This window comes from Thalassophryne amazonica, chromosome 9 (assembly GCF_902500255.1).
Source record: "Thalassophryne amazonica chromosome 9, fThaAma1.1, whole genome shotgun sequence".
Lineage (NCBI taxonomy): Eukaryota > Metazoa > Chordata > Actinopteri > Batrachoidiformes > Batrachoididae > Thalassophryne > Thalassophryne amazonica.
In genome coordinates this window covers 42,497,899-42,522,294 of record NC_047111.1, presented here as the reverse complement: position 1 = coordinate 42,522,294, position 24,396 = coordinate 42,497,899, and the positions used below count along the sequence as shown (strand labels likewise).

General features: G+C 41.7%; 1 protein-coding gene across 9 annotated transcripts in view; it reads left to right on the top strand.

Moving 5' to 3' along the window:
• The window catches only part of tcf7 (transcription factor 7), a 201,046-nt gene that overhangs the window by 114,795 nt on the left and 61,855 nt on the right, over positions 1 to 24,396 (top strand). For all 9 annotated transcript variants that reach the window (XM_034177966.1, XM_034177969.1, XM_034177968.1 and 6 more), the window contains exon 4: positions 6,511 to 6,637. In XM_034177966.1, the coding sequence (XP_034033857.1) occupies positions 6,511 to 6,637 (127 nt within the window). The remainder of the gene's footprint in view (positions 1 to 6,510; positions 6,638 to 24,396) is intronic.

Below are 24,396 nucleotides of genomic sequence, written 5' to 3'. Positions count from 1 at the left end.
TGAGGAGGGGAAAAGGAGAGGAAAAGAAAAGGCTGAGGATGAGCTCCCTCCCCCTGCAGTGACAGCTGCTTCAGCCTATTATACTCTGGGGGCGGTGCCTATATGCAAAAGTTCCTGGAGTAACGCAGGATTTGCCTGGATAAATCCAGCAGTACACAGGGCATTATCGGCGGCAGCAGAACACCGCCGTTCTCACGCGTGTCTTAACCTGCGATTGTAAAGGATAGAACTGGATATTAACCCCCGTTGCCTGACGTGTGCCGGATGCTATGGCGTCAAAACGCCGCTTTATTCGGCGGATTTAGCAGCGTTTTATCCACGTATTTGCGGCTAGTACGGCGCTCAAAATGCCGGCGAAATGCTCCGCCCCTTTCCACCGCGAAAACACCCGGAACTACCGCGAACTTCGGTCTACTTACTACCCGCTGACAAAACCGTCTATGTGTAACCTGGGCTTAACAATGAATCCTCCACCAGTCCCCCCCCCCCCCCCCCCCCCCCCCCCCCCCCAGTTTGTTTATTTTTGTTTTTTCCTTCCAGGCTGTGTCATGGAGATTCTCAAAGTACGAGAGAGGCTGAGTGTTGTTAATGCCCCTGCTCCGTGAAATTTGAGATTAAAGACAGACTCAAAAGCACTCTGAACAATGAGAACAAAAGGAAGCATGCTTTAATTTCCGCTTCAAATACGAAAAGAGACGGATCTACTTAGTGTGTCATCTGAGAAAAAGAATACATTAAAGGTGTTTCATCAGCTTAAGGTGTGCAAAATGAGGGGGCTGTGTGCACACGTACCTGAGTGCGCACACAAATTTGTTCCTGCGTTTCTTTGCACACACTTGTGTGTAAAATGCACTCGTGTTCACGTGTGTCAGGGTTAAGGTGGAGGTCTGTCATTACAAACAAGTGATGTCTGAGATCCCATTTACTCTTATATTCAGATCCCATTTACTCTTATATTCAGCAGCAGATTTTTGTTCAAACACTGCAGATAAAAGGCAGCAACAATATGCTTGTAAATCAAAGGGCTTTCAAGTGAAATTAGACAACAGAGAATGAGGGCTGCGTTTAATATTTCCTGACGTACTTAAAAAGGTGTTTATCTAATTGGAATTTTTAAATTTGTTGCATCTTTGAAGTAATTAAATCTTTGATGTAATCAACACAGGTAAGATTATTCATTACCTGAGCTGCCTGCATGCGACGGCTTACTTTCATGTAAGCAGGATAACCTTTAACTTTTTAAGATGGAAGAATATGGGCATTTTTATGAAGCAGTCACTGGAAAATGGAAAATAACGAAGGCATAGTTTTTGCTTCCGAGCAATAGATATCCCATCTGTCGATAGAGATGTCGATCAAGAGCCTTTGTGTTAATTTGGCACAGCCAAAAAAACAACAAAAAAAAAAAACATTAATGATTTTTTTTTTTTCTTACAAAGATTATCAACCTGAATGAAGGTGATGAAAATGCGTGTGAATTGAAAATGGAGTGAAAATTTTTCCAATAACCAACTGACAAAACATTACATCAAACAATTTTTGTTAATTCTGCCCTTGAACGCTGAATGCTCGACCTCCGCCTTCACCATCCTTGGAAAAAATTGCTGACAGTTCATGCCAGTCAATGGACAATGACATTTCTGTGAAATTGAAGATTTCTTAGGTTGAATTTTCTTCCTTCGTTCACTTGATTGGTCCTCAACATGACAAAACGTCACAAAAATGACAGGCTTACAAGCTGAGAGCCTGCGATTTGACCTTGTTAGTCAGTAAGTGGGGTTTTTGTTTTTTCATGTCTGGTGGAAGTAACTAGTTTTTTTAGGTTTTGTCACTCTATTTTTATCAACTAATTTTTGTTGCTTCCACCCTTGAGGACACTTTGTTGTTGTTTTCCATTCGGCTGCTCCCGTTATTGTTTGGGGTCGCCACAGCAGATACAGCCAGATCCGCATTGGTATTTGGCACAGGTTTTACGCCGGATGCCCTTCCTGACGCAACTCCAGTTTTACCTGGAAAACACACACAGCCGCTGGTGTTCCAAAGAGGTCTCCCATGCAAGTACTAACCAGGCCCACACTGCTTAGCTTTTTGAGATCTGACGGGATCAGGCTGCCTTGAGGACACTTTACAAAGATTTAGTACCACTGATATATATATATATATATATATATATATATATGCGCAAATCACAGTGGGTGTATCATTTTATGAGACTGATCAAAGAAACCTTTCATTTAACTTTTGTTACGTCTACTCCTCATATGCCTAAAAATACACCAGTGTTTAGGTTTAATTTTTGCAGAAAAACTGTTACGTATGTAAGTGTCAGTTAATCTTTCAACAATGTGTGTGTCCTACATATGCATGTACACACTTGTCTGTTTAATTGTGTATGTTTGTATGTGCATGCTGGGGTGAGGTGGGGGTTCTTTTAAAAGGGGGAAAAAAAATACAGATCACTCGATAATTATGGGTTAAACGAACTCTGTCAGCCACCCTGAGTGTGTAAGAAAGAAAAGAGAAAAAAGAAGGCGTAGAAAAAGCCACTTCAAGGCCAGCTAATTACCCCGAGGAAGAGAGGAAACATAAATGGACGATTTTGCGGCTATAATGTTACAGTAAAATGGCTACATCGACCTCAGCATGTGAAATGGAGCCACAGCTACTTTTGAAGCCTCTTTCACAGATGTGTGTGTGTGTGTGTGTGTGTGTGTGTGTGTGTGTGTGTGTGTGTGTGTGTGTGCGTGCGTGCGTGCGTGTGCGTGAGCGCACGTGCACAGTGTGTTACGGTTGCTGAATGTGTTTCTTGTTTAACTGTAAGTGTGCTGCTGTAATGTAAACATCTGCTGAATATTGTGTGTAATTTTTTAAATATATATAATTCTTTAAAAATCACATTTTTGGCACATTTTGCAGCTGCGGAACATTTTCACTGGCTGTATACCATTTACTTTTGAGATATATGAGGTCTGTTAGAAAAGTATCCGACCTTTTTATTTTTTTCAAAAACCTGATGGATTTGAATCACGTGTGCTTGCATGAGCCAACCTTGAACCTCAGTCTCAATCTTGAAGTCTCACAGGACATGTTGTAACATGCTCAGCTCGTCAACCATTCGGAAGATTCAGACGGCTTTCGGTGGCTTTTCAGTCGTGTGACTATCCGAGAAATTGTGGACAGGCTGGACATGGCAGGGCATGTTACAACATGTCCTGTGAGGCTTCATCACGGAGGCGCTGTTGCTGCGCCATCAGCTTTGTGCCGATGAATTTTGGCCGCCACTCTTTTCATGGAAAAATCTTCTTTCTCAGTGGAATGTGCCGAAAAAAGTGCTGATGTCCACCTCTTCCGCAGTTTCTCGGATAATCACACGACGGTCCCACATCACCACAGCGTTCATTTGGAAATGATCCGGTCGTTTCAGCATGTTGATGCCGATCGGAGCGCGTGTGGACGTCTTTAAAACCGGTTGTACTGCTCCTTAATCTGTGTGATGCCCAGAGGATCGTCACCGAAAGCCATCTGAATAATCTGAATGGTTTCCACCTGGCTATTGCCCAGTTTGTGGCTAAATGCTCCAGTCGTTCCGCCATTTCCTTGCAAAGAAAAAACGACGAGACTACACCCATCCTCACACAAAGGCTGCTTACAAGCAAATGACGCAACCGACAGGCGTGAAAAAAAATCACGCATGCGCACGAAGGTTCAAGGTTGGCTCATGCAAGCACAAATCCATCAGGTTGCGTCCCTACGCGCGGACCCGTCCGCACGTCTTTCATTAAAAAAATCTCCTTTAACAGTGCAATATCCGGATAAAATGCTGAAACCGACTTCTTCTGAAACTTCTGTTCTCTCACGACGTCCTGGATCAATAGAGCGTGAAATGTGGAGGTTTTCAGCTTGAAACAGGCTGACGACGGCGCCTGGGAGCGCTGCGCGACGTCCCGCTCCGTGGGAAGTCCTTAAAGCGACAGTATCACCTCAAAATCGCTCATCAGCCATTAAAATTTTCACCGAAAACCAGCTTAATTTTTGAACCGTGTCCACTTCGATGTGCCTCACAGGTTTAGAAAAAATTTTGATCAAACAAAGCGCCAGTCTCTCAGCAACTTCTCAGACAAAGGAATTCCGACGAGGGGCTGGATGACTCCTCCCACAAGGAGTGCTCACAGGTGAATGACGTCACCGACAGGCGTGGAAAAGCTCACGCATGCACACGAGGGTTCAAGCATGTCTGACGTAAAAACATATGAATGAAATCCATATAGTTTTTGAAAAAAATAGAAAGGACCTATACTTTATTGACAGCCCTCGTACTTAGTTAAACAGCGTCTCCATCCCAGTGTTGGGTTTCTTTTCTTCTTCTTTTCTTTTTTGGTGCATGCCATTATGAATGCACTTCACCTTAACAAAATACCAGCACCACTTTTGTTTAAGCCCCCACCCCAACAGGTCTTCCGTGCACTGGTGCAGTTTGGGTTTTTTTATGTCTCAACATTAAAAGCAGTTAAGGAGTTTGATCTTGGCTCCAGTGCAAGTCGTGCAGCATACATGAGGACCAGTGTGTGTTTATGAACAGTGAAAGTTGAAGATGTTGCTGGATAGGAAAAGCGTGTGTGTGTGTGTGTGTGTGTGTGTGTGTGTGTGTGTGTGTGTGTGTGTGTGTGTGTGTGTGTGTGTGTGTGTGTGTGTGTGTGTGTGTGAGAGAGAGAGAGAGCTCTGCCTTTAAGTGATAAGGTATTCACTTTGTAAGTCAGCAGGAGGTCCAGCAAGTAGCACCAGATCTGACGCTCTGTAGTGCTGATGCTACACACTTCACACACATAGTTAACCAGATGCAAATGAACACACGTGCGCACACACACACGTCTATCTGTGTGTGAAAATGATAACCTATATCTAAAATATTAAAGCATGGCACAAGTGTTTTAAATGTATTAGATTTTTGAAAATGCTGCTAGACATATCTGACATTAATGCAAAAATTGTTGTACAAAGAAAATATTATAGTGTGGTTTTCTATTGCGACATATACATATGGCTGCACGGTGGATTAGCGGGTAACACTGTTGCCTCACAGCAAGAAGGTCATGGGTTCGATTCCTACCTGTGGCCTTTCTTTGTGGAATTTGCATGGGACTAACCTGGTTCAATAAAGGTGAAATTAAAATTACATATTTTTTTCAAGGAAAAACATTTAACACCAACTGGTTCTGTATGAACATTGCTCCCTTAATCACCCTGAACCAAGAAACAGAATTTAGCCAGGTAAAAAGTCTCTAGACAGTGATATAATTTCTTTCTTCTTTTTTATGTCATCTCTGTACACCATTACAGTGGAGTTGAAATCAAACATTCAAGATGTGTGTGTAATGCAGATTTTCTGTTTCAATTCAAGGAGTTTCACCGAAACATCACATTAACAATTTAGAGTTCCGGCCATTTTTGTTCATGGTCCATCCATTTTCAGAGGCTGACTTTAATACAAGTCATTACTGTTACAGCCAGTTTTCTTTAGTCAAGATGGGGGAAGAATACATGAACATTTCAAAGACACTGATTATGTCTTGGATTTCATTTATATCAATCACTAATAAATGCAAAACGTGTTTGCTGTATGGTAAATCTGTCTGGAGAAGAGAGTTCTCACAAACTGAGTGATTATGCAGTAGGTGTACTGTTGAGGGAAGCCACTCATGATAACATTAAATAAGTTAGATGCTTCTGTGGCTCAGAATGGTGAAACTGTACCTGACTGTATAGCCAACCTCGCACATAAACCCAAAGGACCTCAAACATATATTCACTGTCACATCCTCCATAAAGAGTTGCACCACTCAGTCCAACATTGTTGACTGTAATAAGATCGATGCTGCCAACATTACAAATTGCTGTGACGTGTCATATGTCAACCAGTATGATGTGAGTTTCAACTGTAACTACATTTCTCAGAAGTTATTGAAAGCCATTTGTAAACATAAACATGAAAGCAAACAAGCTTTCACAGAGCCTCACTTCTTTATCAAAGGGTTATTGATCAAATGTGCTTTCTCCTTCTCCTGCTCAGCTTCAAGCCAGTGAGAGTGAAGGACAGCTTATGTTGGTTTAAAACCACAGTTACAATATATTTAACCCCCACCACAAATAAAAATAGGAGTGGTGGGGTGTTATATAGGAATGATCCTGTCCGTCCAGCTGCTGTGCGAACAGTTGAGCCAGTGTGCTGCACTCATATGTAGATTCTATCTTGGTATAATTTTAACAATAATATGTTGCATGAATATGTATCCAGCGACCAAACTGAAATCCAATTAAGATCCAACATCCAGCTCACATCACACCACCTCTGGTTTGTGTGGTTTAAAAGGTGTGGGTTAGGTTTTCTTATTAAAGCATGGGGAAAAAAAACTGTCTTAACAACTTATTGTGTCAAAGCAGTTCAGATGCACCGTTATTAACAATCGTTAATATTTTCCAAGTTAATTTTGCCTTGTTGCTGTTTGTTTGCAGTCCAACAAAGTATCGGTGGTGCAGCAGTCTCACGGGATGCACCATCTAACATCCCTCCTGCCCTACAGCAACGAGCACTTCAGCCCGAGCCCTACACACCTGCCCACAGACATGAGCCAAAAAACAGGTGGGAAGCACATGCACACATTCCTGCAAGTGCATTCACAGTAAAGTATACAAAACCTAAGCTGACCGTAGAGGTACATGAACCCATCATTATCTCTGCCAAGGTGGTAATGTTTTTTGACACTGGTTTGGCTGTTTGTCAACAGGATGTCTCAGCCATGAACGAATGCCTTGGAAAATGTTGAAGAGTTGGGCCTCGGGTCAAGAGAGAGTTGATTAGATTTTGAGGCAGATGTTAATGTAGGAAGATTTCTTCTTCATATTTTTATGATGACACATGAGTTTCATGTTATTTGTACTTTGATGAAACATCACTGCTGCCAGGACTCAGTGTTGTTAGGTCTTGGCAGTGGTTTGTGCTTTCTGAGTGCCCTCTAGTTAATGATGTTCTTGTTGAATTTCGTACACTCCTCGTGATTCAGTTTTTAAAAATTTGGTTACAGTTCCATGCCAATATGGCATAAATATGAAAGCTCACTAAAATGTTTTTTTTTTAGGGGGGGGGGGGGGGATTGTCACTTGAGAAGTCAGCAAAGCATTAGTCATAAATGTAAAATTGCTTTTAATGCAAAGTGGGAGAATGAAAAGAACAGTTATTACTTGTTTAATTGTGGTACAAATACACAGGAGGAAAACTGCACAGTTCACATTTCATGGCCGCCGTTGCTCCTCTCTAGTTGTAATGCCATGAAAATTTTTTTTGTACACCTGTGTCCCGCCTACTTTGTCTTATTTTGTGTGTTTTGGTGAATGTCTCAACATCACATAATTCTAAGCAAAGGTTGTCACTCTTGAATCTTCAAAGTGTGCTTCGAAGCTTCATGGACTAACTCTGCTAGAGCACCTACTTATGAATTGATAACATTAGATATAAAGGTAATGTTAGATAATCATCAGACATCTGTGCTTTAAGCTATGCTGCTAACCAGTGGTTTTTCTAGCATAAACATACCATGAAGCTTTGATTCGAAGTGTCTCTCACAGGCTGAATTCAAAACAAAAATCTGACAAAGCTACACTCAACAAAAATATAAACGCAACACTTTTGGTTTTGCTCCCATTTTGTATGAGATGAAACTCAAAGATCTAAAACTTTTTTCCACATACACAATATCACCATTTCCCTCAAATATTGTTCACAAACCCGTCTAAATCTGTGATAGTGAGCACTTCTCCTTTGCTGAGATAATCCATCCCACCTCACAGGTGTGCCATACCAAGATGCTGATTAGACACCATGATTGGTGCACAGGTGTGCCTTAGACTGTCCACAATAAAAGGCCACTCTGAAAGGTGCAGTTTTGTTTTATTGGGGGGGATACCAGTCAGTATCTGGTGTGACCACCATTTGCCTCATGCAGTGCAACACCTCTCCTTCGCATAGAGTTGATCAGGTTGTCAATTGTGGCCTGTGGAATGTTGGTCCACTCCTCTTCAATGGCTGTGCGAAGTTGCTGGATATTGGCAGGAAACTGGTACATGCTGTCGTATACGCCGGTCCAGAGCATCTCCAAAACATGCTCAATGGGTGACCATGTCCGGTGAGTATGCCGGCCATGCAAGAACTGGGACATTTTCAGCTTCCAAAAAATTGTGTACAGATCCTTGCAACATGGGGCCGTCCCATTATCCTGCTGCAACATGAGGTGATGTTCTTGGATGTATGGCACAACAATGGGCCTCAGGATCTCGTCACGGTATCTCTGTGCATTCAAAATGCCATCACTAAAATGCACCTGTGTTCTCATCCATAACAGACGCCTGCCCATACCATAACCCACCGCCACCATGGGCCACTCGATCCACAACATTGACATCAGGAAAACGCTCACCCACACGACGCCACACACGCTGTCTGCCATCTGCCCTGGACAGTGTGAACCGGGATTCATCCATGAAGAGAACACCTCTCCAACGTGCCAAACGCCAGCGAATGATGAGCATTTGCCCACTCAAGTCGGTTACGACGATGAACTGGAGTCAGATCGAGACCCCGATGAGGACGACGAGTATGCAGATGAGCTTCCCTGAGACGGTTTTCTGACAGTTTGTGCAGAAAATTCTTTGGTTATGCAACCGATTGTTTCAGCAGCTGTCCGAGTGGCTGGTCTCAGACGATCTTGGAGGTGAACATGCTGGATGTGGAGGTCCTGGGCTGGTGTGGTTACACATGGTCTGCGGTTGTGAGGCTGGTTGGATGTACTGCCAAATTCTCTGAAACGCCTTTGGAGACGGCTTATGGTAGAGAAATGAACATTCAATACACGAGCAACAGCTCTGGTTGACATTCCTGCTGTCAGCATGCCAATTGTACGCTCCCTCAAATCTTGCAACATCTGTGACATTGTGCTGTGTGATAAAACTGCACCTTTCAGAGTGGCCTTTTATTGTGGGCAGTCTAAGGCACACCTGTGCACTAATCATGGTGTCTAATCAGCATCTTGATATGGCACACCTGTGAGGTGGGATGGATTTTCTCAGCAAAGGAGAAGTACTCACTATCACAGATTTAGACTGGTTTATGAACAATATTTGAGGGAAATGGTGATATTGTGTATGTGGAAAAAGTTTTAGATCTTTGAGTTCATCTCATACAAAATGGGAGCAAAACCAAAAGTGTTGTGTTTATATTTTTGTTCAGTGTATGATACATTAGATATTAAGGTAACATTAAGTAACCCACTGTTTAGGCAGAAATCTGTGCTTTAAAATGTGCTACTGAACACGTCTTCAAATGGTGAGCTTTAAAGCATTTCTGTGGTTCATCTACAGTACGTTACCCTACTGAAGGGCAGCCTGAACACAGCTATAGCAGTTATATACCCATGATCAATAAATATATCTTCATCCCACAGATGAGGTTAATGCTGTGTAAAAGTGAGTAAGTGAGATGGGGAGAATGGAAGGGAGAGGAGGGGAGTGCCTGAACTGAAACTCACACATCCTCATTATTATTATTATTATTATTATTATCACCATAGGTTGTAGAACAAGTGCTACCAGGACCAATGGCTTGCCCCCAGGTGTCCCTAAAGTGATCCCATCCACTGACTTCAAATTACCACCTATTATGTAATTTGTGGAAGACCTTTTTCTTGGAGTTGCTGTGGTTTTTGGAGAGGAGTTCCTCATGGAGGTGTCACAGTTTCTCTTAAGCACTCACAAGAACAGTGATGGAAAACCTGGACAGGATTGAACAGTAGGAGGGGTCTGACTGTTTCTGAACCGTGTGTGATGCTTACTCTTGGATGTTTTGTGCTACTCATGAAATTGTCCATAACAAAGGCCAAATTTGAGCATAAGGTCATTTTTAAGTGTATTTACTATCAGAATGCCTTTGTTAGAGATTGAACATCTGTTGCCGCATTTGTGGACACTCTGGTTGATGAGAGATGAGATGATCTGATGATGAGTTTTATCACGCAGTGGAGGAACATGCCGGAAGTAAATCCACTCAAATAATGAGAGGGAACTCTAAGCGTCTGGCTAAGTTTTACAACTCACACTTCTGGAGGGACTTTTCCTGTATCGTAATAGAATGTTTTTTTTTTTGTTTTTTTTTGGGGGTTTTTTGGGCCATGTTCAAAGCCTCCACTGCAGAAGCAGCTGCTTGGAGCAGTGACTATAAGGTCATCATTGCATGTTGTGTCATGACCTAAGCATGGCTGTAAGAGGCTGGAGAGTTGTCTGGGAAGTGGTGTCCTTGGAGAAAGGGACTTTGTGGCTCACTTTAGTCCTGTTTTCATGCATTTTGTCTTGATTGCCTTTAAACCAAAATTCCTAAAATGTATATAATCATAAAATAAAATCACCAAATAGGATGTTTACAGATGTGATCTCATACACACGTTAAATTTAGAAGTAGGCCTGCACCATATGAGAAAACCTACAATGTACGTTATCACTGTTCATTATTGTGATGACTAGGGGCCTTGCAGATCGGAAGTCTGTTATGTTGTTGTGTGTTTTTTTGGTGGGGCGGGGGGTTAAAGCCGTGGACTGGGTCATTTTAGAATAAGCCACAAAGGAAGATAGCACTTTTTTGCTTTCCTTTAAAAAATAAATAACTAAAAAGTGCAGTGAAAAGCAAGGAGCTTTTGCTTGTGGTCTGAATGACAAATGAAGACAAGGTGTCCAGTGTTTTACATAATATTTTAAAATAAAATGCTTAAAAGTATAGGGCCATGAGCTTTTTTAAGATTTAAAGCATGAACAGAATTTTTACTGGCGCCTCTATAATTTTATTTATTAGCCTCTAAGTAGGAGATTCATAATATGAATTGACCATATGATCAAAATTCCCATTAAAATAATAAAACATTCCCCTGAAGGGAAAATTTTCAAAAGAACAGACGGCCTTGAACTACTTACAGCAGAGACAGTTTAGACTGACAGTGACATCATAGATCAAGGGGGGCTCCCCAGATTTTGTGCAACGCATTAGGGTGCACATGGTGGCAGCCAATCAGGAGTAGAGGTACAGTGACGTCAGTGGCTGGGTACTAATACAACTTGGCTCGAAAATGCTCTGAAACTGCGGCGTTTCTGTGTAAATGTAAGATGTTTCTCATTTATTATTATTATTATTATTATTATTATTATTATTATTATTATATATTATTAAAAGAAATAACCCCTTCTAAAATGAAAATGCTGTTTTTGTAACCTGATAACACCTATGGAGTGATTTAACAAGATATTTCACGAATGTCAGCATCACGACATCAAGGTAACCTTCTGGTATTTTCAAAAGCTCATGCTTGCACGCACACACGTAATCCTGCAGACAGCATCTATAAAAGAAAAAGTATGTGTTAATGAATTCCTGTAGATAAATGTGTTCTCTTGATTAAAATGAGCTGTAATTTTATAAGACATTTCTAAAATAAACCTACATTATAATACTTGGGTTTCAGGGGAAATCAATTTAGTCAATTAGTGAAATGTGGGTGGCCCTATAGTCTTTAATTGTTGTATTAAATTGTAACATTGTGTCGGTGAATAAAACATAACCTTTGTCAAATCATGAAAAGGTTACAAGAAAAGAAGAAAGGAGTGGAGAAATGCTGACCGAAGGTTTTTGTTTTTGAAACAAGAGACGAGGCTGTCTACATTGTCTGGTGAGAGAGTCACAATAACTTTATTCATAACCCTTTCAGGATAAATTCATTGTTGCTTGCTCTCTGATCTTCTGATCTGAATTCATTCAGATTTGGGTCCTGCAGAGCAGATGCTGGAAAAAGTTGGTGATGCTTCTTATTTTTCACAGCTCATTGCTCAGTAAGCTCTTGGCTTCACAGTGAAGAAATGACGGGCACTTTGTCCTCAACTCCTTTAATTTTTGAGAGTTTCTGTTGTTGTTTTTTTGATCCAGATGTGCTCTGAGGGTGCAGCAAGCGAAGTATGAGGCTGTTTTTACCAGGCTGTGTTCACGATTACACTTTAGCAGACTTTGCAGTTAATCCACAGTTCACATTCATACTGAACCATGAAGCGGTGGTCTGTAGAGATCACGGAACAGCTGTGATTAATTACAACACTAGTAATGGCAATATAATGTGATAAATGAACACGTATGAGGTCTGTTAGAAAAGTATCCGACCTTTTATTTTTTCAAAAACCTGACTGATTTGAATCACGTGTGCTTTGTCGTGGCTCGTCTTTAGTCTTCTCGGGATGTCGTCTTTTAGATAACACAAACTAATTGCAAGTGATATGCTAGAAAAGGACACAACACTTTAGAATAATTCAGCCTTAAGCAAGATAAAATGCACAGAGTTTTTAAGTTTATTTAAGCCTTCGACACAGAGCTTAGACAAACTGAGTCCTCTAGAGAGACTGGAATATGACACCCGCGCTCATCTATTATTGGAGACCCGCGGGCATCGCTCCTCCTTCGACTTTTTTATTTATTTCATTCCCAAGACATGGTTTTCTATTGGAAGCGTCCTCTAGTGAACCCTAAGCAGGTGTTAGGCCATATTTCAACGTGACAAACGCTCCCATTAAAACGTGAAGGATTTACAACTGATTTTTTAAAGACCTTCAGCCACAGGTGCAGCTGGCCTGAGGCCCCTGCACGTGGCCTGCGGGAAAGCACCTAAAAGGCCTTGGAAAGCCCCTGACAGACTGAATAATAGTAGTAATAATAATGGAGCCCTTTTCTTTGGGTTGAACACCTGCTAGTTCAACCAGAGGACATACAGTTCGGATCAGGACACTTGATAGTTCATCATAGTTCAATAAGGAACTAAAATTCTTCTACAGTCCCTCCTCTGGGACTCGAAAGAGTCCCATTACATCAATTATACTCTTGGGTGTTTACTGACAAGACATCCTCATTTGTGCATTGCAATAAAAAGAAAGAAAAACACATCACTCGACTTACTGATAACTCTGGTGCGGATATGAATATCAGTGATACTTCACACGGTAAATATATTGAAGTTTAAGTGCAGGTGAACCTACCTACTAAGGCACAAGGTGATCAATTAGCTGGATTATATCAACGCAAGGTGACATTCAAACATTGAGTTTTGGTGTAATTCAAGGCACTTAAAATGGCCACATAAAACAAGTTACAGCAACCTCTTAATCATGGCAAAGTAAAGGCTTTACATTGACATCAGTGCAACCAATCATCTTCTGGCATCTATTGTCTCACTCAACCAGAGGCTCCAACCCATTATACTTGGTTCTACATATTATTTTGTTAGAACAGTTAAACAAAAATGAAGGATTACGCCAACAACACAAACTAGCCGTAACGTTTTTGCCCCATCGTTTTGGAAGAAGTTTGGTTATATATATTTTTTTCACGTTGAACGAAGATTTGATTAGAGTCCCAGCAGAAGACTGCCCCTCCCTGAGCCTGGTTCTGCTGGAGGTTTCTTCCTGACAGTCAGTCAGAGCTGCGTGTCGTCAGAGCGAGCTGCAAAAAGTTTGTACCTGAGTTTTCAGAGGTGGTGTTTGTAGTTGCCATCTGCCACGCCGGTGTTTGCCAACCCGGACAGTGGGGAATACCACCTCAACCGGCAACTTAGCCCAGCGACTGGACAGCAACAACGTCCGAGGCCCAACGTGGTGAATTCACTGAGGCCGCGCGCTGCGTCATTAGAGCCGCGCGTCACGAGTGCCGCTTCCCCGAGGCCTCGTGCAGCCACCCGCGGATCCATCAGCGCGGAAACACCGAGGCCGCGCAGCACAAGCGCAGTGCAGATCCATCCGGTGACAAACAACGCAGGCTGTTAACATCGGCGATCGACAAGCTGCTCATAAGCCGACCATGGGGCCTAAGAAGGTTCTGACAGCGGAGGAAGGTGACGATATTAAAAAATCTCTGGACTTTTTATCAGAGGAGATTTCTGTTGTGAAGCAGCAACAGAAATCAATCATGGATCTGGTGGAGGAGGTGAAGGCATTACGGCTCCAGAATGCCGAGAAAGACCGGCATCTGGTGCAGCTGGAAAACAGAGTGGCTGAATTGGAGCAGTACACCAGAATTAACGACGTCATCATCACAGGTCTTCACATCAAACCACGGTCCTAGCGCACGGGCGGTAACAGATGAGAGCGGAGGGGAGCCAGTGAACAGGAGGTCAGCTCTGTGGAAAAACAGGTTGCTGATTTCCTCCTATCTAAAGGTATAGAAATGGATTTAAATAACATTGAAGCGTGCCACCCTCTGCCCCGGAAAAATGACGGTGATAAACGAACCGTCATCATGAGATTCATCAACAGAAAACACAAAACAGCACTGTTAAAACAAGGAAGAAAACTGAAAGGGACAAACGTATTCATCAATGAACATCTCACCAAACGGAATGCCGACATCGCCAGGAAAGCACGCTTCTTGAAGAAACAGGGAAAAATCCAGCACACATGACTTCAAACTGTAAAATATTCATCAAACTGAACGGATCACCAGAACAAGCAAAAGTCATGGCAATAAGGAACATCGAGGAGCTGGACAAATATGAACAATAGTGTTTCTTAAAGCGAGGATCTGGACAAATATGACCAATAAGGTATGAGGACACAAACACATCACAACACCATGACACAGACCAGAGGAACCTATTCATCTACTACCTATTCATCTACATCTGGAGACAAGAAGGATATAACTCAAAGGATTGCTGATCATGGAAAAGTAGAACTGAGAACATTTAAATACACAGACCACAATGTACTGGACTTGGAGCACGATATAGACCCGGACAATAATTTCTTCTCAAATATCAATGACAGTGTTGCTATTATACAGATGAACAGTTTAATCGGATCATTAAAACGGATAACAAATTATCAATAATCCATTTCAACAGCAGAAGTCTATATGCAAACTTTAACAACATTAAAGAATATTTAAGTCAGTTTAAAAAAATATTTAACATAATTGCTATATCAGAAACATGGATCAATGAAGATAAGGAATGGATTTTGAACTGGATGGATATGAATTTAATTGTGTAAACAGAAAAATAAGAGTGGAGGAGGAGTGGCTGTGTATGTGGATAAGAACATGGATTATAAAATAGTAGACAATATGACAACTGTGATTGATAACTTATTAGAATGTATAACTATTGAAATATGTGAAGAAAAAGCAAAAATGTATTAGTCAGCTGTATATATAGAGCACCAGGATCTTGTATTGAAACATTCACTGACTGTATGGGAAAAATGTTCTCAAAAACTAATCAAAAACTGTATTCATTTGTGGTGACTTAAATATTGATCTGCTCAATCCAAATAAGCATAAAATAACAGATGAATTTATCAGTATAATGTACAGTATGAGTTTATATCCAAAAATCACCAGGCCAAGCAGAATTACATCCCATAGTGCCACCTTAATTGATAATATATTCAGCAATGATATTGAGAATAACACTGTGAGTGGATTATTAATCAATGACATTAGTGATCATCTACCAGTTTTCATCGTTTATAATAGAAACCATCGGCGGAATCAGCCAGAGGAGAAAATAAAATACAGGCGAGTGCGGACAGAGGAAAACATGAACACACTAAAGAAGGATTTACAGGAGCAAAACTGGGAAAAGGTATACAGTGAAAGTGATGTTGATAGTGCATATGAAACTTTTTTACAATATTTACATCATTATATGATAAAAATTGTCCAATTAAACAAGACTACAGAAAACAAAAAATCCAAGCTCGACCATGGATGACGAAAGGGTTACGAAATGCATGTAATAAGAAAAATACACTGTATAGAGAATTCATAAAACTAAAGACTAAAGAGGCAGAAAATAGATATAAGAAATACAAAAATAGATTAACTAATATTATACGGGTATGTAGGAAGGAATATTATAGTAACATATTATATAATAACAAAAACAATATTAAAGGAATATGGGATATATTAAATAGCATTATCAAAAATGGTAATAAAAAACAGAGTTACCCTCAGTATTTAATTGATAATAATGTCAAGAAGGAAAATAAGGATGAGGTAGTCAACGGTTTTAATAATTTTTTTGTAAATATTGGACCAAGCTTGGCAGAAAAAATTCCCGATTCCCAACCTGAGGATTGGGATAATAATCTCATAGAAAGAAATCCCTGTTCAATGTTCCTCACAGCAGTGGATGGAAATGAAATTATAGACATTGTGAATAATTGTAAATATAAAACATCTACCGATTTAAATGAAATTGATATGGTGGTGGTAAAACAGGTCATTGAATGAATTGTAGAACCATTAACATACATCTGTAACTTATCATTTCAAACCGGTAAATTTCCCAATCAAATGAAAATAGCTAAGGTTGTGCCGCTGTATAAGACTGGGGATAGACACCACTTCACAAATTATAGACCTGTTTCTTTGCTTCCACAATTTTCCAAATTATTAGAAAAGTTATTCAATAATAGACTAGACAAATTCATAAATAAACATAAATTACTTACTGATAGTCAATATGGATTCAGAGCACATAGTTCAACATCACTTGCATTAATAGAATCAGTTGAGGAGATTACAAACGCCATAGACCACAAATTACATTCAGTTGGAATATTTATAGACCTTAAAAAGGCTTTTGATACAATTAATCATGACATATTAATCAATAAACTTGAACAGTATGGGATTAGGGGGTTGGTGTTGCACTGGGTGAGAAGCTACTTAAGTAACAGAAAACAGTTTGTGAAGTTGGGGGAATATACATCATCATGCTTGGACAATGCTTGTGGCGTCCCACAGGGGTCAGTATTGGGTCCAAAACTGTTTCTAATTTATATAAATGATATTGTCAATGTTTCCAAAATATTAAAATTAGTATTATTTGCAGATGACACAAGCATTTTTTGTTCAGGGGGGGATTTGCAGGAGTTACTGAGGAGGATCAGTATAGAAATGGGAAAATTGAAAATATGGTTTGACAGAAACAAATTATCATTAAACTTAAGTAAAACAAAATACATGTTATTTGGCTATTGTAATACAGACATACAGGTTCAGTTACAAGTCGAGGGGGTAGATATTGAAAGGGTACATGAAAATAAGTTTCTGGGGGTGATAATAGATGATAAGATAAACTGGAAGACTCATATAAAACATATACAAAGTAAACTGTCAAGAAGCATTTCAGTTCTAAACAAAGCGAAACATATTCTGGACCACAACTCACTCCGCATTCTTTACTGCTCACTGGTTTTACCATATTTACAGTACTGTGCAGAGGTATGGGGTAATACTTATAAAGGTACAACACAATCACTATCAGTAATGCAGAAAAGAGCTATAAGAATTATTCATAATACTGGCTATAGAGATCATACAAATCCACTATTTTTACAATCCAAATTCTTAAAATTCACAGACTTGGTTCATTTTCAAACAGTACAAATTGTGTATAAAGCAATAAACAATTTACTTCCAGCAAATATTAAAAATATGTTTTTTAACAGATCAGGGGATTACAGTCTGAGGGGGAAATTTAATTTAAAGCATCAGTGGGCACGAACAACATTAAAAGGTTTCTGTATTTCTGTCTGTGGGGTGAGGATGTGGAACAGATTGGGAGTGGGGCTCAAGCAATGTCCAAGCATGAACCAGTTCAAACAGCGGTACAAAAATATGGTTTTTTCTGGGTATAGGGAGGAGGAAGGGTAATGAGGGTTAGGGTGTTTTTGTTTTTTGTTTCGGCTTGTAAATATATAGTATTTTGTATGTAAGTAGGTATGTGTAGGTGTATATTTATGTTTGTGTATATATATGTGTATATATGTATATGTGTATGTATGTATATGTATGTGTATGTGTATATATATGTATATATATATATATATATATTGATATCAGTTTAGGTGTGTAGGAATTTATGTGTATATGTGGCAAAGGGTATTAATGGTTGTGGGGAAGAAGGGGTAGGGATAAATAAGCTGATGCTTCACCCTACCCCTTTTCGGACATGTTGGGTACACAGTAGGAACTTTTTTGTTGTTGTCTTTACTGATCTATCTTGTAATTGTTGTTGTATCAAATGTTCGAAATAAACAGTTTTCATTCATTCATTCATTCATTCATTCATTCATTCATTCATTCATAAATGCATCAAATAACCCCTACGTTACCACTATTTAGTCAACCAATCAAGAAACTATTCTAAGGTTGCGCAGCTATATCTAGTTAAATGATAAACACAATAAATGGTTTCCCTTCATGTCCGTCCTTAAGTCATTTGCCTTAGTCAATCATATAATGGTTTTCATTATAGGCCATTTCTCAACATTCTCCACTTTGTTTTTCTTCTTTTTCAGCTTGTTTTCTAATGCCTTTTTTGGCCAGACGCCAAATTTAGGCGATGCATGTCTCTTGAGGCATGCTATACTTTAAGAAAAAGGGGTCCCTATGGTGCATCTTTACTACTAAATCTACAAACACGCCGTGTAAGGGTCCCCTTTTTATAACTTTGCAATGTGATATCTATGTGTATGCATTTAGCTTTATCTGTGTTACGCAGATGATGGTAAGGACAGACATTTACCCAACCTTCGTTACTAACATATATCCTTCTTTGTTTTTATTTACACTCAGATTTCTGAAACCAGTCCGCAATTCAAACTCAAGAACCAAGATCATAGTCCGTGTTCAGTGCCATTACATCAGTCCGCGCTCCTCAGCATTAACTCAGCATCTGAAGTTTTGGGAGAAGTTGGGGAATATGGGGAGGTTGGCCTTTCAGGGGTAGTGGGGGAAGGATCAGGAATTCTGGCTTTCAGACAGTCGTGCAGTTCTCTGATGGATCTTTCCAGCTCCTTGTGCTGCTTGGCCAGGTTGTACAGGGCCCCCAGAGAATTCTTGCCCACATTCAGGGTGGTGGTGGCCAGCCCTAGCTGTTCCCTTTCCATATGCTCCATCATGCTGGCTAGCATGTCCATACTAGACTGAAGACCACACAGTTGAGTATGGAGGCCCTCCTGAGCACAAGAGATGTTGGCATTGTCACGGTGTATCCTTAACAGGTATGCAGCTGTCTGACTCAGTTGTGGCATGATTTCCTCAAATAGCCCATGGGGAATGTGATTTGTGAGGGGCAGGAGCTGCTCCAAGGTTTTTGGAACAGACTCTTGTGGAAGACGAAGCTCTCGAACCAAGATTGCCATGTCCAGTGGGGTGACCATGACCAGATTAAGGTTGTGCAGTCCAGGGGACAGGAAGTACAAGGGGGAGGGCATTTCGTGTGTGGGGGGAGTATTGTTGATGTCGCACAGGCAAGTGGTTGGGACACTCTGGGCATTTAGCAGCCTGTACAAAGCTCCCCTCTGTCCTGGTGGGTGAGTTCGGCTAAGGTCTACCCCTGCTGATCCTCCTCCAGAGGCACTGGGCTGATCGGAATATCTCTCCTGCCTTGGGGGTGGAAAGCTGGGGACAGGTCCTAACAGTGAATTGGGTCTAGGATGCACTCGGGCAGTTGCTGCATATGGCCGACCTTGGCTGCCTCCCCTGGAGGGTATCGTTGCCACTGGCACATGTGACTGTCTCCATGGCATCTGCAGAAGGGGTGTGTTCCTGAGTCCAAAGGGTCCTTCAGGTGATGGTGGAGTCCTCGGGCCGACTCTTGCTGCAGGCAGATTCTTTGAGGCTTCCTTCTGTTGCCAACTGGTTTAGCTGCTGGATGGATGGCGGCTGTGGCGACCAATCATGTCTCGACCATCCCTCCTGTATATCCTCTTCTCCAAACAGTTCTGAGAGTCCAATCAGACTTGATAGAGGCAGATCAGGCATAGGTCCCTGATCAGGGGAGTCTGGTCTCTCAGCCATACTCCTGTGTCCTAGTAATATACATATACGTTCATTATTACAGCTCCATGTCATTCTTTCAGATATTGTCTATCCTATCCCTCATTTTTGTGGGTGCATGTGTGTGAATGTAAATGTGCGTGCATGTCTTCTTCCTCGTCTACAATATCACCAAGCACGGTCCATCCCAGTCCTCCCTATCTGGGGTATACGCCACAATATTAGGGAGCTGGGGGCTGTCGGGGAGGATAATTGGTATTTCATCCATTTCCATATATTCTGGTTCTCTGTCTGTTTCGTTTGAGCTTTCTTCCAGTGCTCGGATGGCTAACAGTGGGAGCTGTCCTACTGTGGATGAAATCAATTTATTGACCAGAAATTTTATCAAGGGAATACCACAACATATTACCAGCAAGACCGCCACCCCTGTTAGTGCCAAGACTACACCTATCTGGTATAACCAGTTTTTCCATGATATCCACCCTCTCCTTAGAGTCCCAAACAGTGAAAATAGTGGGCCAATATTCATTCCATTCCCTACAATGTATCCAGAATCGTCAGTTTCATTTCTCCCTCCTATGGAGTTACTTAACAGTTCCTGTTGCATCTCTTCAAGTGTGATTAAGAGCTCTGTCAAATTTCCGTCTTCCCCTGTACGCATGGGAATAGCTGTGCAACATTCGGTGGCTTTGATCATAATACAAACTCCTTGTTCATCAGCCATCATCATCTCGATAGCTAATCTATTTTGCATTGTCATTAGCGAGGTGGCGTGCAGTTGTTCGGTTAAGGCTCCTACTGCTGCCAATGTCCAGTTCAGGTATCTTTGCTGATTATACCACAAGTAATTAATCCACTGCACCTCCTGGAACCTAGAACGGATTTTTGGAGTAACCCCGAACAGAGCCAGTGCCCATCCCCATTTATCCGCGTCTTCATCTGCTTTAACTCTGCTACTGTCTATGGCTTCTAACTGTCGGGGTATCCCTTCTGGTATCCCGTTTCTTACTGTGATGTTGTAGTCTGTTTTAAATGTCATTATTCCTCTTTTCTTACGAAGTTTCTGTGGCATGGGTTGTATTGAATTTGGCATTTCAATTACTGTTATAGCTCCTGTGAGCATCACAGGAGCACAAAGGCCTTTCCAATTAGGGGACAGCGATGACAGGAGTTTCCTTCTTTGTCCGCATATCCAAAAGATGTCAGCTAAGGGTACCGTTCCCTTAGCTAAATTTGGAGTAGATACCCATGAAGCATGGGTGAGATTCAGTCCAATTACAGACCCCCCTGTGGCCGGTACTATTTGTTCACACTGTATGCCTGCTGCTGGCAGGGTGTGACAGACGGTAATGTTCCATGCTGTTTTGGCCGGTTTGTATTCTTGCTGCTTTTGCATACACTGTATGTGGTGTTTTGACTGGGTCGTCCCTACCTGCCAATCGCTTATGTATTGTGCTACTAAGTCTTTAGCTATACAGAATGGGTGTATCATCCCTTTCTCTATTTTAATCATAGGTGGAAAGGTTCCTTCTGTACTTAGGGGCACTGGACAAAGTTTACTGTCGACAGCATATTTTTCATCACCTACTGCCATTTTCATAACACATTGTGTATAGCATTCTGCTTGGTCTGAGTTATGTTGGGGACTCCTATAACGGTTGTTGATATCAGGTAGGGGTTTAGCCTGAGGTATCACACCTTTCCGGTGACAGGCTATGCAAGGCTTTTCACTGATCTGCCTAGCCGAAAATTTCAACCATTGGTAAAATAAATTGGTCTTCAACCCTTGTGTGCGGGCTAGGTCTGTACTGGGATCCCATCTCCCTAAGTGACTGCTTGTTTCTAGGCTTCTAATTGTCCTCTTTTTCCTTGGTTTGATTTTTACCCATTTTGTGGCTTCATGTACTGTAACAGTTACGTCTTGCTTGGTTTCCCTGCATCCTCTTTTATCACAAATTACCTCTATGTTGAGTGTTCCCTCCTCTTCACATTTGATGCTAATGGCTTCGCCTAATATGTAATCCCCCAGCTTTCCCTGTATTCCTATGTTCTTGTAGGCTTTTGATTTAATGTATACCAAATTATATGTTTTTCCTGTGTTTAGAATGCCTTGTTTAGCTGCTATTGCGGCCATGGCCACGGCACAGTCCGTTGTATGTTTTGGATGTCTATTTTCTCCCATACTGACCACCAGTAGTATTGTCAATCCCTTGAATAATTCCTTAATCATTGCTCTGATGACTGTTGAGATGTGCTACTAGATGTGCTACTGAGTGAGCCGTCACTAGATGAGCTGTCACTAGGGATGTGTGGTGTATCTGTGCTTTGTCTGGGTTGTACTTCCTGTGGTTCTTCTGTCGGTAAATCTACTAAGTTCCTGTCCGAGTCTGATGTCTCCTGTGGCCTGTCTATCTGTCGGTCTGTATTTCTGTCTGTCTGTTGGCCTGCTTCTCCAGTTGTTTCTGAGTCTGCATCTGAGTCTGTCGCTGCTCTATCTGGCAGGGATCCACTACTCTCTGAAGCTGTGCATCGTCTTTGTTCAATCAGTCTCTGTGAGCGTCTTGGCCGGTGTTCGCCTGGCTGCAGGGAGGCGTGGCCTTCCCTCGGTGCTTCTTCTGGCTGCAGGGAGGCGTGGCCGTCCCTCGGTGCTGCTGTAGGGTCTCTGGCTTCTCTTGCTTCCCCCCTTGGCCCGGCGGCTCTGCCAAGACGAGCTTGCCGAGGCCGCAGGGGCGCTGGGCCACCAACCCTACAGCAGTGGTTTAAATGAAACCAAGTGTCCTTACCGTCTACTTTGACTGCTGTATGTGAGGCAAGAATAACTTTAAAAGGACCTTCTCGGCGGGGCCTGTCCCACTTCTTTTTGAACACTTTGACGTAAACCAGATCACCAGGCTGGATGCTCTGATTTTCGAGTGGAATCTCTGCTTCTCTGTCTTCTGTAGCACCTTTGACCTGCAAAAAGATAGTTTTGTGTATTTGGGTTAACTGTCTCAGATAATTATGCCATTCGTCTTGTAGCTGCTCCAGCGATGGTCCTTCGTAGGGTCCTCTCAGGTATGGAATAGGCATCGGCCGACCTGTAAGAGCTTCAAATGGTGTCAAATGGGTTAGTCGGTTAGTTTGTGAGCGCATTGACAATAAAGCAAGCGGCAACGCATCCAGCCAGGTTAGTTTGCCATTGCTGTCTGCTATGATTTTTGCTAGTTTGTTCTTTAAAATGCCATTAGCCCGTTCCACCGCCCCATTTGATTGAGGGTGATAAACACACCCAAACTTCTGTTTGATACCCAATTGTTTGAATGTTTCTTGTGTAACCTTGGCTACAAAAGCCCTACCGTTGTCAGATGAGATAGTATCTGGAATGCCAAATCTTGGAAAGACATCTCGGCACAGAAATTTGGCTACCGTTTTATGGTCTTGATTTGCAGAGGCTACTGCCTCAATCCATCGGCTGAATCTGCATATCACTACCAAAACATATCTCATTCGTTTAACTCGATTTTCAGCTCCCATGTCTATGAAATCCATCATAAGATGTCTGAATGGCCCATCAGGGACCGGAATGTGGGCTAAAGGGGCTGTGAATGATTTCCGGACATTGTACTGTGCACATACCTCACACTCATTCAACAAACGGTCCACTGTAGCTGCCATATATGGTGACCACCAGACAGCTTTTAGTTTGTTCATAATTTGGACTCGCGAACAATGATCGGGTCCGTGGGCCCAAATGATTGCATGTCGTAATAAATTGGTGGGTAACACAAAATGTCCATGACTACTGCGCCACAGCTTGTCCGCTGGCCCCTGACTGCGTGTCTCAATAGCGCCTCGTTTAACCCACATTCGTTTTTCTTCTCCACTGGCCCTACTTTGAGCCACTATCAGTGCATCAAGTGAAACCAGTGGGGCACAATCTTGGATGGTTAGCAGGAGAACATATTTTCTCCTTGTGCTCCTTTGCGAGCTGCGTCATCTGCTAGGTTGTTACCTTGAGCTATGATGTTATTATTCTTTTGATGACCTGCACATTTAATGATGGCTACCTCAGACGGTAATTGGAGAGCTTGTAACAGTTGGGAAATCGCTTCTCCATGAGTGACAGGGGTGCCATCTGCTCTCAGGAATCCCCTTTGTTTCCAAATGTTTGCATGTACATGACATACGCCATAAGCGTAGGCTGAGTCTGTGTAGATATTAACACGTTGATCTTTAGCTATCTGGCAAGCAATAGTTAAGGCTTTGATTTCTGCCAGTTGGGCTGAACAAGGCTGATCAATTCCTTGGGACTCCAGTAATTCAAAGGTCTCGCCATCCATGTTTAGTTTAACTATCCCCATACCCGCATGCAATCCCGCGGCATCCCGAAAGCATGAGCCGGCCACGAACAGGGTTAGATCTGCATCTATGGCGTGATTATACAAATGTTCTCTGGCTCTCAAAAATTTCTCTGTCTCTGCCACACAGTTGTGTGGAGTACC